Raw genomic sequence first — 17,270 nt, forward strand, 5'->3', positions numbered from 1 at the left:
TGTGCTGAGACAGAAGTCTGCTTCAGGGTCCACAGCTGGTACTAGTCTGAAGACCTGCTTCCTGGGGCTTAAATGGGCCTGTCCCCAGCCCATTTCCTGCCCACAGACCACTCTGCACAGGGCTGGAGCCAGGGCACAGGGCTGCCTCAAGATTCCCAATCAGACTGAGGTCAGCAGGCCTGCCTCCAGGGGCACTGATGAGCATTTGTCTTGTGCAGTTCCTGGATGGGCAGGACTGCTCCTGGACTGTGGCTAAGAGGGGCTGGAACTGGATCACGGGCTGCTTCAGGGCTCACAGCCAGGGACACGGTTGTCAGGCCTGCTAACTGAGGCACAGACGGGAGTGACTCCTGCTGGGTCCATTGACAAATGGTGCAGGTGGCAAGAAGAAGACAAAAAAAAGATGTGCCATGTTCACAGGGGTATGGCACTGATCTGGGCCTGTGGTCAGGACCCCCTGAGCACGGGCCTGCCTTCTCAAACACCATTCCTCAGCCTTGGGTTCCGCCAGGATTTCACAGTCTCCTACCTGGATCCAGAAGCTCCCACAAAGGCACTTTTCTCCATTGATGGCTGCCAAATCATGGTTGCTGAGTGAGGACACGAGTGGGGGACTGCCTATTCCATCATCTTGCTGATGTCACTCGCCTGTTAAGTGATATTTAAAAATTTTAGGTAATGTATTTTGTTCTCGGATGGTTAGTCATTTTTGTGTTCAACCTAGGAAGAATTTGTCTATTGCCAGGACATGAAGATGTTACTGTATTTTTTCTAGAACTCTTATGATTTTAACTTTTATATTGATGACTATGATTCAAATCAGATTGAGTTTTTCATATGGGGCGAGTCAGTGGTCAGTGGTCACTATTTCCAAACCACAGGCTTGTGATCCATTAAAGAAAAGCCAGTGACTATTTCAACAGAAAAGAATTTGGTAAAATTTCAGAACTTGTTTGTGATTTTGAAACAATCTCTCAGGAAACTGGAATCAAAGGGAAGTCCCATTCCCTGACGGAAGACAGGAAAATAAATAAATCATCAAAAATCATTATTCTAAGTTACTTTATGTTAGAATTTCTCTATTTAAAACAGAGATAAAACAAATGTCACACATCAGAAGAAGCGATCTGTTAGAATTGCTATGAGAGCAGCATCCTTGGTCCTGCAGAGGACGTTCTAGATTATGAGCTGCCCCACACGCAGGGACGTCCTTGTCTGTCACAGTTTTTAAATTAAATGATCATGAGGAATAGTCCTCCAGGCTCTCTAATGGGTCACATTTTTACAGATCGTCATAGTAAAGTTGTTCTGGAATTCAAATGCTATAAAATCTCTTCTTACAACCCTTTATCCTAGATGTCTGACTCAGTCCAAGGATAATACTCCACCAACCAAATTGGAAATATGAAATGTTTAAATAAAAAGTAATAACACAATATACATCCACTTCTTTAGGGAATGTAAACAGGGTAAACTAATCAGAAAAACAAAATGATGATAAGAATCATAACTGCATTCTTTGTTCAGTATTTCTATGCTTAAATTTTATCTAAGAGAATATGCACAATGGGATCAGATGTAAGTGTGGAAATTTCCTAGTAAATTATTATAATAAAAACAGGTATTTGCTCATCTCAGCGTGGTCAGTATCTCCAGCAGGTGATGTGTGAGCCTGGTCCTGATGGAAGGGGACAGCGGTGGGACAGGAGGACCAGAAGTACCAAAAGGAGAAGGGGACACTGGGTTTCAGGGTTAAGCATCCTCTTAGCAAAGGGGCCCTACTTGTGCTTTTGCATAGGCTCCAGGGGAGAGGTGAGCCAAGAGGTCGGAAATAAAGATGGTCACATATACAGAGACTTTGAATGTGACACTCAACAGCTTTACATAATCTTGACAGTGAGAGAAATTGTGTGAAACATTTAAGCAGGGAGGTGCCTTTATCAGATACATGCGCTTGAAATATCGCTCTAAATACAGAGTAAAGAATGGAATACGGTGGGCAAACTGTGGGATGAGGCCACACTGAGGGACTCTGCAAGGCTGGGGGAGCAGGGCTGGGCTCCTGCACGTGGCACCTGGTATGGGGCAGAGCCATGTGCAGCTGAGGGGAGGCTGGGGACAGAGCACAGCGAATCTCAGTGTCCACGTCCTGAGGGAGATGAGGGGCTCTCAGCCAGCAGGAGCAGGCTCCAGATGCCCAGAGGAATTATGCGAGTCTATGCACTGCCTCTTTCTCCTGCTGGGATCTAACTTCCATGTGAATAGGAGTTTTCCCCTCTTATGTCACTGCTGTATCTACAAAGCCCAGAAAACTGTGGTGCAAAGGACAAACTCAGCAAGTGTTTGCTGAAAGAGTATTTGAATTCTCCTGAATTTCAAACCTTGTTGAAGAGCAGATCTGAGGCAAAGATAATGATTTCTGCTTTCTGGACAGCTTGAGCCTGGAGTTCTGAGTCGAATTAAGAGTAGAGGTTAAGTAATAATGGTGATCTCATTGTCTATAGGACAGAAGAGAAACTCCCCCTTGACCCTGGGAACAGTGACCAGGGAGATGGACTGGGTTCCAAGGCTTCACGCAGAGAAAGAGAAGGATGCGCTGGGCCTGCAGGGACTGAGGAAAAAACCATGGGGAGCAGGCGGATGGGGGAACAAACTGTGAGCACAGGAGACAAGTTCCATGAGCAAATAAACTGCAGAGTGTGGGTGAACTTGATAGAAGTCAAATAACATTCCACTTAAGAACATGTATGATAGACTTTTTTTTTTTTTTTAAGGATTGGCACCTGGGCTAACAACTGTTGCCAATCTTTTTTTTTTTCTGCCTTATTTCCCAAACCCCCCCTGTACACAGTTGTATATCTTAGTTGCAGGTCCTTCTAGTTGTGGGATGTGAGACGTCGCCTCAACGTGGCCCGACGAGCTGTGCGCGCCCAGGATCCGAACACTGGGCCGCCGCAGTGGAGCACGCGAACTTAACCACTCGGCCATGAAGCCGGCCCCTAATGATAGACATTTGTTAACAAGATGTTAAATATAGAGCTCATGATCCAGCACAAGATCAATGAAATTTTAATACTCAATTTTTTAACCCAAAATCCTATGAAGGACCCTAGTGGGAAAACCTGTGAAGAGAGGATGATGGGGTTGGTAAGCTGTGTGTCCATAGAAGAGATGATTCTGAACAGGGAGAGATGGATGACAGAAGCCAACAAATGAGGGTCTAAGACTTTCTCTGCCAGGTTGGACTTTACTCTAATACAAGATGGCGTGATGGGAGCTGCACAGCTCAAATATTAGGATTCATTGTGCTTCTTTGATTTCTCACTAGTACAGGCAATAGATTACCTAAAAATTGGAGTTTAAAACACAGATAAGGTTGTGTGAGATTATTTGGAATTCATTGCTTTATGCACAAGTGATGGAACACTGAACATGGATGCGCTCCCTAAACCACATTAAAATGAAGGGATATGATGTTTGCAACATCTTGTCTCATGGTTAAAACACTTTAAATTCCAATTTCTGTACATTTTTCCACCTTCCATGTGCACTGCCTTATGAGAGAGTGATACAAGAGACATTGCCTCCAATGTATGTGAATGCCATTAACAGATGATCAGACCATGGATGTGTGAATAGAGACAGTGACCTGGTGAGCTTCAGAAACCAGCTGTGCTCTCAGGGCTTTGGCCCTGGTGAGGGATATGTCCTGTGACCAGGAGGGGGCGGTGCAGGACAGCCCTTTGGTCCCTACAAAGCTGCTCAGCAAGGACCATTCACTCAAAGGAGCCTGGGCCTGGGGGCTGGACCCTGTGCTTACTGAAGGAGGCTGAGCAGCTCTGTCCTCTCTGGCCTGGCAGAGTCCCCTGAGCAGGGAACTTTGTGTTGTCTCGGTAGGTGCTTCCTCCCAGGGCTCTCCCAAGGGGTGAGGCCAACCTCCATCCTCCTCAGTGTGTGCTGTGAGCTGAGCTCCAGCACCAGGGCTCAGGGAGGGGCTGGGCAGTCACTGGATGGAAACCCATTTTCATGGGCAGCCCCTACTATGGCACAGGGTGGAGACCACGGGGATGTGTGCACCATGGCCTGGTCTCCCCTCCTCCTTGTGCTCCTCTCTCACTGCACAGTTGGGGACAGGCTTTGGGGACAGAGGGAAGCCCCCAACATCACTTCTCCCTTGCTTAGACTTCTGAGAAATTTCCCATGATTCTTGCCAAGCAACCATGCCTGTCTGTGTCTGCAGGTTCCCTCTCCCAGCCTGTGCTGACTCAGCTGCCCTCCCTCTGCATCTCCTGGAAAAACAGCCAGACTCTCCTGGACCCTGACCTCTCACTTCAGTGTTGACGATTACTGGATATGCTGGTACCAGAAGAAATCATGGAGACCGGGCAGAGAAAGGATCCTGTGGTGATGGAAATAAATGTCCTGTATCTTGACTGTATCAATGCTACTATCTTAATTATGGTATTGAACTATAGTTTAGGGAGATAGTACCATTCGGGGAACCAGGTAAAAGGTTGATGTAATTTCTCTGGGTTGTTTCTTACAACTTCCTGTGAATCTACAATTATCTCAAAGTAAATAGATTAGTTTTAAAAACTCAAAAGATGCAGGCAAAACCAGAGAAACAGATATGTCAGTTTGTCAGTTATGGCATGCGCCTTAGAACCCTGACTTCATAACGGCCGGTGACCTTGACAACTCCAGAATCCTCAGGCTTCAGGGCCTAGTTTACAGTGCTCTGCCAAGTGCTGTAGACGTGCTCGATAGTCAGTGCCAAGAATTGAAGAAAACGGGATGTTTTCGTCAATCAAAAAGCGCTTTCAGCTTTCAGGCGGTCGTTCAAGGCTTCACCTCCGCAGGTAGTCTTTGAATATACTACTCTTGATCGTCCAAAGGGACTAGCAGTCACAGGAAGTGTTCTGTTTTGTTTCTCCTAAAACATGGGAACTGATTCTTACCTTCAGCACTGCTTTCATGAAAAGCTACTCATGTTCACAAGGTTCAGTGCTGCTGCGTACAGAAAGCAGGCTTTACATACTCAAGGGAGACTCTTTCTTGGCTCCATGAGAGAGAATTTTCTGTAGACCTATGACAATATCTCCCTATTCATGAAAGAGTTTTTGTGTCCTGTGAAATTTAGTTGTTTTACCTTTTATGACCAAAGAGTCATAGCTTAGAGGTTAGTTATAGCTCAACAAAATAATATCTAAGACCCTGTTATGTTTAGAAACTTATTGATGTTTCCAGTATTATTTGCTGATCTTTGAGAATTTCCCCCCAAAACTTGAATACTGATTTAGCTACGATTGGAGTCAATTTTCCAGAATCTTCAGTTATCTAAATTTTTATGTTAACATGAAACTAAATTGTAATTACTTTTTCACAAATCTCTAGGTCACTTTATTTTATCTGTCTCAGGCCACAAATTGTCCTGGGTTTTGGTGTTTTTTTTTTTTTTACCTTCTTGTAATATTCTCAACCTTTGGCCTCTTGGTTCTCCCCTTCCCAACAGCTCGTGGCCATCTTTGCTTTGCTGCTGCCCCCTTCTCTCCACCTCTAAGAGTTGGCATGCCCCGGGGCATGTCCTGGAAACCGTTCTCCATCTACCTCAACTCCCTGTGTGCCCTCATCTTTTTTAATAGCTTTCTGTAATTTGGAGACTTGAATTTGAGCTATAGAGTTCTGTTTTGGGGATCGAGGCTAATTTTTAGTGTCGTGTTAACCTTGACCTTTGGCACAAAACTCTATCAGGTATTTGATGGGTGACTGGTTGTCCTGTGGTGTTTGTTGCTTTGCAGGGAAAGCTCTTCTGTTGAGGTGGACACCCACAGTGAAAATGCTACGTCATCTGAGAGTGCCGGTCGCACTCTGCTGATCCACGGCCCCGTGGAACTCAAAAGAGGCTGGAGGAGGCAGAAGCGACACCTCTTCTTGCTCAGCGATCTGTTGCTGATAACTAACACCAAGTACGTGTACACTACAGGCTCCCCTGATTACCATCAGATTGCATTTTCACCAACCCTTACTGTGGGAAAATATTAAGTGGTTTTCTTCTTTTGCTTTTGCAAATGTTTTGATCCTCCCTTTAGTCAACAAGTACTGACAGAGGTCTTGTTCTGTGCCGTGTCCCTGTAGAGAACACGATTGTGAATGTGACAGGCAGGGTCTCTCCTGCCTGGAGCTTCCGGACAGATGATAAAAATAAGAGGAGGGAAATTACACATTGAAGTTAGTGCTTCTCATGAGAGAGAGAAGAGGGTACCATGTGGAGAAGAAAATGGGACCATCCTAGAGAGGGGCTGTCTATGAAGGTCTCTCCAAGTTGGCAGCCTTTAAACCAAACCTATGGGGTGAGAAGCAGCCGCATTCCTAGACTAGGTGGCTGAGCCTTCTATGGTGAGGGACCAGCAGGACTCAGTGGGTGCAACTCAGCCCTCTGGAGGGAGGGGTTCAGGAAAGGCTGATGTGACTGGAGCCTGCAGTGTGGGGCACAATATCAGGTAAGATACTGTGGTCGGGGTCCAGCCACACAGGGTCTCCACAGGCCACAACAAAGGTTGAAATATTATGCTGAAGCATATTTAATTAAGCAAGTGACCATATCTGGTTTATATTTTTAGCATATTGTTCTGCCTATTGCTAGATAGCAGATTGGTGGGTAAGCAAGAGTGGATGCAGGGAGACTAGTTAGGGAGGCAGTGGTTCTGATGAAATATGACAGGGACTCCATGTTGGGAGTGGCAGTGAGAAGAGGCAGCAGACAGATTTGGAACATATGTTGGAGACAGAACCAAATGGATGCACTTTCTTCCCAACCCTGGACACAAATGTAACCAATATCCAGCCTAGAACATGGTAATTGCTCAATTAACATCTAACGGTAGGTGGATGCAAGGTCATCTGTTTACTTTCTTCATCTCTGTTTTCATGATTTATGAAACACCATAAAAGATAAAGAATATTTCACCAAACAAACTATTAAGAAGCTTTTTCATTACTAGAGAAAATGAAAACTCTTTTCTTGGCTGCCCTCACCGCTAGCTCTCAGTTAGTTACGCCATGTCATAGGTAAGACACGCAAGTACTGACTTTGCAAAATGCTATATTTAATCTGAGCGACATTAATAATAAGAAGCATGATTTATCAGAAGTTTTTTTCTGTCAGGAATTATGCTGAGGACTTTATGTACCGAATCTTGTCTGACCCTTGCAACTACCCAGTGAGATAGGCTCATTTTCCTTATCTTATGGAGGACCTTGATGCCCGGAGGTCTGCTGCCTTTCCCCAGGTCACCACCTTAGCAATTAGTGGAGTCCACGTTTGAAACTAGGTCTGTTAATTTCAGCACACAGGCTCTTACCCAACCTGTGGTGCTGCTGCCTGTATTCTCTCTTTTGTCTGGATTTCACAGAACACACCACAATCAACTAGTTTCTCTCTCATCCTTGAAATCAACCTTTCCTTTGTGGTGAGGAAATGGCTACCTCACATCCTGGTGAGAAATGGAAATGAGAAACAAATGAGAAGTCTAGCTATCAAAAAAAAAAATCAGAGGCCAAAATAAAGACGATAAAATATATTTAAGATGAGTGAAATTGCCTCCAGATGTAGGCTTGGAGATGACGATGTCATAAAGAGGACAGAGAGAAAAAGATTCTGTCCAGGGCTTGGCATGAGGTCCATTCAAGGCACTCTGCTCCTGATAGAGGGAATGAGGCATTATTTTAAAAAGTGTAGACTAGTTACCAATCTCTTTATTTAAGCAAGGTTAGTATAGGAAACTGAAATTTCTTGGATGCATTCTTGGGACCACACAAGGAGTTTCCCCAATAGCCCTCCAAGGCAGGTACTGTTATCATCTCCAGGCTTCAGATAGGAAGACAAAGACTGAGGAAGGCTCAGGAACTGGCCTGATGTCATACACAGGAAAATGGTGGGAGAGACTGCACTGCAGGTCTGCCTTCATCCCAAGGCCATGCTCTTCCTGTCACACCATGTTGTATTCCTCCATGCTCAACCTGAGACACACAAAAGCAAGCAACCACAACACTCATCTCCTGCTTGTCAGGACTTTGCAGACCGCTCACATTCAATTTTTAAGGGGAATCCGTTCTCCTTCACTTTTCTTTTCTCCTTTGTAATTGTTACAGTATTTAGGAGAGTAGGAGACCTTTGTTTTCCTACCAGAAGCCACTTGTCTCAGATACTGCTAACCTCTGAATGGGTCTGATAGAACCTACAGTACTCTGCTAAAAACATTTTATATTGATACAGAGTTCTTTTCTCCTAGCAAATTGCATCCATTTCAGAGCTGAATTTTTACTTTGGTTGGTCTATTATCACAGAAGATGCCCACCATCTTTCACATACTGCTTTTCAGAGAGCTCTCTGTGTCTGCTCAAGGGTTTCATAATGTGACACAATCTCTATCAATTTATTCAATAATATTCTTGTTTATGAGACTCAGTTCCTGCAAGATTACTTTTATATGCTTTCTACATCCATTGGGAATTTTGGAATGTGTAGGTGATCTAAGGCATTTGATTTGCTTCAGAAGACCTTGATATAGAGAGAGCAGAGATTTTTGATAAGGTAACTGTCTTCATCTGGTCAGGCTACCAAAACCAAATATCATCGACTGCTTGGCTTAAACCACAGAAATGTATTTACAGAGATTCATTTATTTATTATTAGTGCTTCAAGTGGACCTCATGCCAAGCCCTGGACAGAGTCTTTTTCTCTCTGTCCTCTTTATGACATCACCATCTCCAAGGCTACACCTGGAGGCAATTTCACTCATCTTAAATATATTTTCTTATCTTTATTTTGGCCTCTGATTTTTTTTTGATAGCTAGACTTCTCATTTGTTTTTCAGTTCCCTGAGCATTCTGTTCCATTTCTCACCAGGTACCAAGCAGATGAGAGTTAGTCATTTCCTCACCACACAGAAAAGAAATTTATTTATTTACAGAAATTTGTCATGGTTCTGGAGACTGGAAATCTGAGATGAGGCTGTCAGCAGGGTCGGGTCCTCATGAGAGCTCCCCTCCAGGCTTGCAGATGGCCGCCTTCTCCCCATGGGCTCGCATGCCTCTCCTCAGTGTGTGCCTGTGGAGAAAGAGCTCTCTCTCTTCCTCCCAATCCTATTGGATTAGGACCCCACTCTTATGACCTCATCTAACCTTAATTACCTCCTATAAGCTTTATCTCCCAAAACTGACATATGGGCTATTAGGGCTTCAAGGTATGAATTGGAGGGTGGGGAGTGGGGTGGGAGTTGGGGACACAATTCAGTCCATAGCAGGAAGCAAGCAGTACTCAATGCTGCCACCTTGTACAAGAGTTTACCACAGCTTTTAGAAAGCTGGCTACTAGATCATTTCCATAATAAACATTTGAGGACATTCATGATTACTGTTCATATGAGAAAATTTATTTATTTTTTTCCTACCAAGAAATAACAACTTCAATGAAATAGCCACCCGCAACAAGCCGCTTATTTCCTTTCTGTCATGCCTCGCTCTCAGATGGAGGATTGTGTTATGTCCTGGATCGATCTGTTCAAGTTAATCACCTGAGTTTAGTGCCTGCTTTTTCTACTCAGGGAAGGGGGTGGAGTGATTTAGGTTCCGTTTTTCCTCAGTGTGTCTTGAGGCTTCAGTTGGAAACTCTTTCTTCTCCAGGTTGATGCTACAGAAACCAACACAAAGGGAGTAAATAGTTGACTGACTGCTTCGTATATATTAGTCAGACTAAATGAACTTTAGTTTGTGTGTAATAATAAAGGGGATTTATATGTCCTTTCTTCATGAGGAAATTATATTTCTCCCATTGTGCTGGATGTTAATAATAGTCAGTGGAAATTGTTTGGAGATTTTTTTCGTTTTTTTCATACTACATTAGAAACTTTGGTTCTCAAGAATTAAAGTCAGATGGGAACTTTGTTAACATTTTTGATATTCATTAGAATGCTAAATAAGAAGTTATTTTTCAAATGAAATTATGACTTGTTTTTTTAAACAGCATCTACTTCATAAGATACTAATACTCGTAGAGGCCCATGGAGAACGTACAGAAAGGAAGAGACTGTACTTACTTAGCTCACACCCCCCTCAGACATCTCTCTCCTCATATTTAGTTATTAAAGAATATATAAACAACAAAATCCAATTTTGTTTAGGTCAAAAGATGAAGATGACTATTAGCTTATTATCAGTGGCATTACAAAGATTCTTGCAGAAGATACCATGACCCCTACTCCCAGCATCTAAGGGAACACCTGTGCCTTAGAATGAGGGGAATCTCCCTAGAATCTGTGACTTTCCACAGTTCACCGGGGCTCATGCTCCTGTGTCCAAGTTGAGGTAGAAGAAAGCAAGAGGGATACCATCATCTTAGCAGACCGATAGCGAGGGCCCATGCGGTAGAAATAAAAACTGCCTTTTTCCTCCTGCTCCCTTTGAGCCAGTTTCCATAAGGTTCATCCCTTCTCATTTCTACTGACATAATCTGAAGAGTCAGACACTGAGAGCAGAGAAATGCGGTGAGATCTCAGGAGAATCCACTGTAGTACAAGCCTTTGATGTAATACATTTTCAGTATTTCCAGGCTACCATTTAGCTTTGTTGATAGAATGTCAGGAGATTGATCCTCTCAGTCTCAAATGAGAGAACAATACCGTCAGAAAGCCTGATGGCTCTGGGGGGAGAAAGGAGGCTGAAGGTAGGAACGATGAGGAGGGCACTACATGGAACTGTACAGGTCAGCACTCATGGAGGCCGAGTGGTTGTGAGCATAGGCTCATGACTTAGGCTGTCTGGCTTCAAAGCCCATCTCTTGCTTTTGGCAATTTTCTTAATCTCTCTGTGAGTTTCCTCATCTATAAAATGGAGCTAATAGATATAGTGGATTGAGGATTAAGTGAAGTAATGTTTGTAAAATATGTAGAATAGTGCTTGGCATGTGGTGGGAGCTCAATAAATGTTATAGGAGACTGAAAACCATACTCTGGGCTTTTGACAACTCCATGGTTTGGTTTCAAGGAAGTGGATAATCTTGGGAATTTATGGAACTTTGGAGAGAATTATTGAAATGACTCTTTCAGGTGCACGTATTTGGAATTTTCCACACAGTACCTTAGGTGTCTCCACACATGGACATCTACATGTCAAAACTTTTAAAATCTGTAAAAACAAGTAGACACGTGTCTCTCTTTCCTATCGGCAGTAGACGATTTTTAGCTTCGTAATGCTTTTAGAGTTACGATCTAGAACAATTATTTTATCTGAGAATTGATTGTGTTTCACACAAATCTTCAAATACATCAACATAGGGTAAAAATGTGAAATAAATGTCTAAGAAGCCACCTGTGTCACAAGGCATATTTGCATCCACTGTACCCTAACGTTTGAATCTAGGTCATCCTTCAGGTAGGCTTACTGCAGAATTATTTTCGTTTCATAAATCCCATCGAAGGCTTTTTGCTTTAACTGTTCCATGAGTCAGCAGAGTCTTAGGGGTTTTTGAACCTGAGGTGTCTTGGATCTCATTTTAGCTTTAGCGTTTCCACGTGTGGTTCTGAATAGGAGGCAATTCCGAAGTGGCGTGCCCGTGTTCCCTAGGCATCCTTCAGAGGACTTGTACCGTCTAAATCTCAGGCTCGCCTGAGTGTTAAATTTGTGAGTTAACCGAGAGATATAGTGGTTTCCATGTCAGAGGTCAAAGGAGATTAGGCAGAAACTGTCGGAAAACCATTTCATTGCTGACAAAGTCCATCACCTTCCGATTCCTCAGAGATAAATGGGAAATATCTTCATGACTCACATGTAAGACCTCCTGGGCACTGATGTGGGACCAATCGATTGATTGGTTGAATTTTGAGCTCAGTCCGCACGCTAACAGTTTTTCAGTTTGATCCGGAACCTGATAGAAAATGGTATGAATGAAATCTTAATAAAGGAAATTTAAAATAACCTATGCTTAAACGCTAGAAAATCTTTTAAAAAATTAAGGCTGAAAATGTATTTTAAATCCCTCTGATCCAAGCTTATTGCTGTTTTAGTCTGATTCTCAAGAAAAAAGTTGTATAATTATCTTTATAAATCATGTATCATGTATCTTTGTTCAGCTACTCAAAGGCTTTTTAAAGTAAGCAAGACATGAACAAATAATAAATTAATTATAGTAATAATAAATCATTAAGTAAATAAAATGATATATGTGAATATAATAAATATAACAATAATAAATGAATAATAAATGAATTAATGGTTCTCTAAAAAAGCTCTAAAATGTAGAGTATGGTCCGTACTCAATCCTCAACATGCAGAAAAATGGCTATTTGCTGCCATTGTGTTTTCAGGGCCTTCCTGGGCCAGGCGTCACTCAGCACACACTTTGTAAAGACCCATCCAACCCCTGACTGTGCGGAGCTCAGAGGGTCACAGAGCTAAAGGAGGCACGTTGCACCCTGGGGCAGTGAGAATTGGCATCTTACCATGAGCACAGCTGTTCCCATAACATTTAAGAAACAAACTAACAGAGGTCTTGTTTGGTTATCTTTCTAGTTACAAAAAAAACTTTAAAATAAAAAATAAAGTACCCCTGAACACCATATGGATTGCCAACTGTTTGGACAAATTTGGAGAAGCCGACACCTCTGCCAAGAGGTCCTTTGTCTTGGGCTGGCCCACAGTGAACTTTGTGGCCACCTTCAGGTAAGACCTACAGCTTTTGTATTCAATGACTCCTTTTCTGACCTCTCATAATGACACTTGTATGTACTTTCCCCCAAAAGGTTTTTATGTGCAAATTGATCATGAACAATGGGAACTATTGGAGTAATTTCCTTTCCTTTTTGGATGAGTGCTTTTTCAAATGGGCTCTAGGAGCTACTTGGGGAGGTGGATGTTCAGGGTACATGGAGTAAGGTTTAAGGCCCCTCTCAACATCCTGCCCCTAATCCCCAGTGAGTAGCTGTGTTTTTAAATCACTGGAATATCTTCCGTGAGCAAGTACTATTAAATAGTCCAAGTCAGTTTGAAAAATTGCTTTTATACTCTCAAATTCATTCCCTTAAAAATAGTATTTAATTATACAAATAAAATTAATCATGTCATCAAATACTGGGTTGCCTGAATTGCTGTGTACATATTGTCTTATTTGGTGTCTATAGAGAGGTGACAATTCAAGACAAAGGTATGGTCCCAGAGTACAAGTTAGTGTTCCGAGACATGTTCTAAGACTGGCACGAGGATGGGGAATGTGGCTCCCCGACCCTGGACATCCTGAGTCTACACTTCTGGGTTCACAGGGGTTCTTTTTTATATTTGAATAGCACTGCCAGCTGCAGGAACGCTCTGAGGTATAATTAACCCTTTTCCTGTTCTGGAAACTGAAACTCAGAGTGGTTAATTGATTTGCCCGTGATCACATAGCTTGCCTCACATAGTTGCAATTACGTGTTTAGATTCCACACCAACTGCTCTCCCACTTTACGATCTATTTCCCATCGCTGTAACACTGCTTGGAAAACAGCAGGGCCCATCAAATGCCCAACGATGAGGAGAGAACAACTGACACGCACATCCACGTCAGTGGTAAACGGCTGCTGCTATTTTCATCTGCAATGGCAGTTCTAATATCTTAGTATAAGTATTTTATGTAGTTAATTTTTTCTCCCTTTTTTTAAATTGCAGTTCTTCAGAACTAAAGGAAAAATGGCACTCTTCCCTTCAAAGGTATTTTTTCAGTATACGTATTCTAAATCTTTGATCCACAATAAAAGATTGCAGATCTCTTCATGGCAGCGCCCTCAAACTATTCTCCCTCTCTCTAGTAGAAGCTGTCCGAGCATCCTCAAATAACTCCTTGTTTAGATTTACCCGGCTGCTACTGCAAAAATGTCCTCTCACTTACATGCATGTTTTGCTTATTTTTGAGGAAGTTCTGCTTGTCACTCTCATCTTCCCCTTCTCTCCAACCTAATGATTGGATCCAATGTTACTCTCAAAACACACGTTCAATTTCCCTAAGTGCAGGTTACTCTACTGAGTGATTCTCAAAGCAGCTGCTACTTCCTACCCTTGAACCCAGGAAGGTGCTGGGCTCTCCAACCAGGCAGGAAAGCTCTGAGGACTGGATCTACTGCCAAATCTCACACGACAGGGGCAACCCGTTATTTTCTGGGTCATGTCATGAAGTATTTTTGCATATTCTTCCAACTCATAATTTGGTTTTGCCGAGTCTATTTATATGCTTTCAAAAATAACCAAGTAGACTGAAAATATTAGCAGTATAGATTATTTGAAAAGAAGCTAATAGCTAATCCATCCTACTCTATTTTGGGTTATTATTGAATGTGATTAGGTGCATCAATCTAGCCAAAGAGAAGGACCAGCCAGAGAGCATTCCCCTCAAAATCGTCACTGAGGACATTAAGAACTGTGTCTGTGTGAGTATTTTTAAGAGCAAAAATTAAATTAAATTCCAAGTTCTTTATTTGGGCAGAATGAAAGAGAAAGGCATAGACATAGACAGAGAGAGATGGAGGTAGAAACAGAGAGAGAGAGAGAGAGAAAGGGAGAGAGAAGGAAAGAAAAACAGGAAGGGGAGATGAGGGGGAGGGAGGGAGAAAGGAAGAGAGGGGAAGAGAAAGAGAGAATTTAGAAGGTACCAAGTGGAAAACTGTATTTTCCTGTATCCATACTGTGACATAAAACGTGAATCCCAGGTGATATGAAGCAAGAGGAATCTATGATGGCTTCAGTGCTTAAGCATGAAAAGAATATTGCATGGTAAACATTCCTAATGTTTCTCTGTATCCTGCTAATGGTAATTATAGTGGCTTGTTGTAATAAAGTGATTTTCACAACCAGGTATTTCCTATTAGAATGAAACATTTTTTCCAATTGTTGCTACATGCAGAGTGGCCTGGGTTGTTTCCACAGTTTTTTTCTTCCTAGGATGTTTTATTTAGAATAATTGTAAAGTTACAGAAAAGTTGCAAAAATACAAATGGTATAAAGAACACCCATATACCCTTTAGCTAGATTCACCTATTTGGTTAACATTTTACTCCATTTGCTTTATCATGTATTTTGTTGTCTCTCTCTCCTTCTCCATATTGTGTATGAAGATACCTATTTTTGAGGGTCACACATACGTCGTGGTCCTTTATCCTTAAACACTTGGGTATGTCCTAAGCATAAGGGTATTCCCTTCTATAACACCATACAGTTATCGCCTTTAGTACATTGAACATTGGTGTAATACTTGAAGCTACCATTCATGTTCCCATTTTGCCAGCTGGCCTCAGTAATGTCCCTCTTCTAGGAGAGAATCTACTGGAGGGTCAGGTATTAAAAATGCGGAGAAGTTTTGAAAAGTCTTTCATTCTGAGGAATGTCAGCACTAATTGAACTGAAAAGGTTGAGACTTTTAAGAGATCAGTATATTTCTACCTTATTTTTTTGATGCCACTGGGGAAAAAAACCATTCACCTCAGTTGTTTCTATAGAATTTGATCTCTGAAACTGTAGTGCAGGAGCCAAGACATTGACCCTGAGGAGCAAATATTCTGGGTGTTTTTCATATCACTTTGTTCTGTTATCTGTTACGGGAGCTCTCGATCACACACGATAGTATGTGAAGGTGGAAAAAGAGGCAGTTTAAGACAGTTATTTCCTGGCCAGTAGGAAAGCCGTGCAAATATTCTGATCTGTTTCTGAGTATCCGAGAGATGCTCTGCTTGAGGAGATAAGACTGGAGTGTTCCCTAGGAAAGCACACAGCCTGCTCTCATTTCACTTAGGGCAGGGGTTGCAGTCAGAATTTTTCATGGAAAATCACCTTTAAATTTTTGAAAATGAACTTTAATTGCATAAACGTTACACAAAACAAACATTTCTAATGTTCTTCATTCATTCCCGAAGATCCAAATTTCCCTCTAATTCTATTTCATTTCACCATGGAGAAACTTTCCTTAGCATTTCTTGTTATGCAGATCTGGTGCCAACAGATTTTCTTAGTTTCTTTTATCTGAAAATGTCTTTATTTCACCTTCACTCTTGAAAGATGTGTTTGCTGGATGTAGAATTTTGCCTGCAATTTTTTTTCTTTCGGCGCTTTAAAGATGTTCCGCTGTCTTTTGGTCTTTATGCTTCTGATGAGTTGTCTGTGATCATTCAAACATTAATCATCTGCATATGATCTGTCATTTTTCTTCAGCTGCTTTCAAGATTTTTTCTGATTTTTGGTTTTTAGCAGTGTGGGTAAGTATCAGAGCATGGTTTTCCTTGAATATGTTTTTTTGCCAAACAAAATCCTGTTTGGCATTTTCTAAACTTCTTGAGTTTTTAAATTTATGTCTTTATGAATGTAAATTATGTCTAAAGTTTGGGAAATTTTGGTCATTATTTCCTCATTTTTTTTTTCCCCGTTTTTTCTCTTCTTTCTTTCTGAGATTCTAGTTACACGTATATCAGACACTTTGATGTTGTCCACAGGCCCCTCAGGTTCTGTCATTTTTTTCAATCTTCTTTTTTCCCCTTTACTCTTCACATTGGATAATTTGTATTATCTACTTTCAAAATCATTTCCTCTTCCATTTGTCATCTTCATTATGCAATTTAGCCTGTGTAGTTTCAATGTTTTTTTCAGATTTCAGATAAAAAATTTCTATTTTTCAATATTTTTAATTTCTATGCTGAGATTCCTATATTTTTGTTTATTATGACCATATTTTCATTTCTATAATTGAGCATAATTGTAATAGCTGTCTTTGGCTAATAATTTGAACGTTTAGATCATCTCAGGGTTGTCCTCAACTCTTGAGAATTGATCACATTTTCCTGGTTCTTCATATATCAAGTAACGCTTTAGTTCTTATGAAAAAAATCACATTTCCATTTTTTTCAAATTATTTGATGAAATAGTTAATTTTTTTAAGGCGTTTGTTTGCAAAGAGCTCTGTCTACTGGAATTTATCTGTTTTGGAGAACAGACAACATGCAGGAAGAAATACACACATCCCTGGAATGACTATTTTGAACATAATATGTTCCTTATGCCAGGAAAAACCGTTATCTTACAGACCAGATAAATTAGGGAGTGATGATTAGCATTTGAAAAGAGATTCTTTTACTTTAAAAAATCTTTCATGGGAGAGTTTTTGATTGTATTGAAGGGACTTCAGACATCTTAAAAACAGCAGCACCCTTACTTCTGGTTAGGTCCCGAGGGAAACCCCATGGATGAATGCCCCCAGACAC

General features: G+C 41.5%; 1 protein-coding gene across 1 annotated transcript in view; it reads left to right on the top strand.

Moving 5' to 3' along the window:
- Window positions 1-5,769: 5,769 nt before the first annotated feature.
- The window catches only part of LOC123284046 (rho GTPase-activating protein 20-like), a gene marked incomplete at its 5' end in the record, with an annotated part of 48,453 nt that continues 36,952 nt past the window's right edge, over window positions 5,770-17,270 (top strand). The window contains 4 exons of the mRNA XM_070493508.1: window positions 5,770-5,966; window positions 12,568-12,717; window positions 13,699-13,740; window positions 14,369-14,453. Coding sequence (XP_070349609.1) covers window positions 5,770-5,966; window positions 12,568-12,717; window positions 13,699-13,740; window positions 14,369-14,453 — 474 coding nt within the window. The remainder of the gene's footprint in view (window positions 5,967-12,567; window positions 12,718-13,698; window positions 13,741-14,368; window positions 14,454-17,270) is intronic.

The sequence above is a fragment of the Equus asinus genome, chromosome 21, assembly GCF_041296235.1.
Source record: "Equus asinus isolate D_3611 breed Donkey chromosome 21, EquAss-T2T_v2, whole genome shotgun sequence".
Taxonomy (NCBI): Eukaryota; Metazoa; Chordata; class Mammalia; order Perissodactyla; family Equidae; genus Equus; species Equus asinus.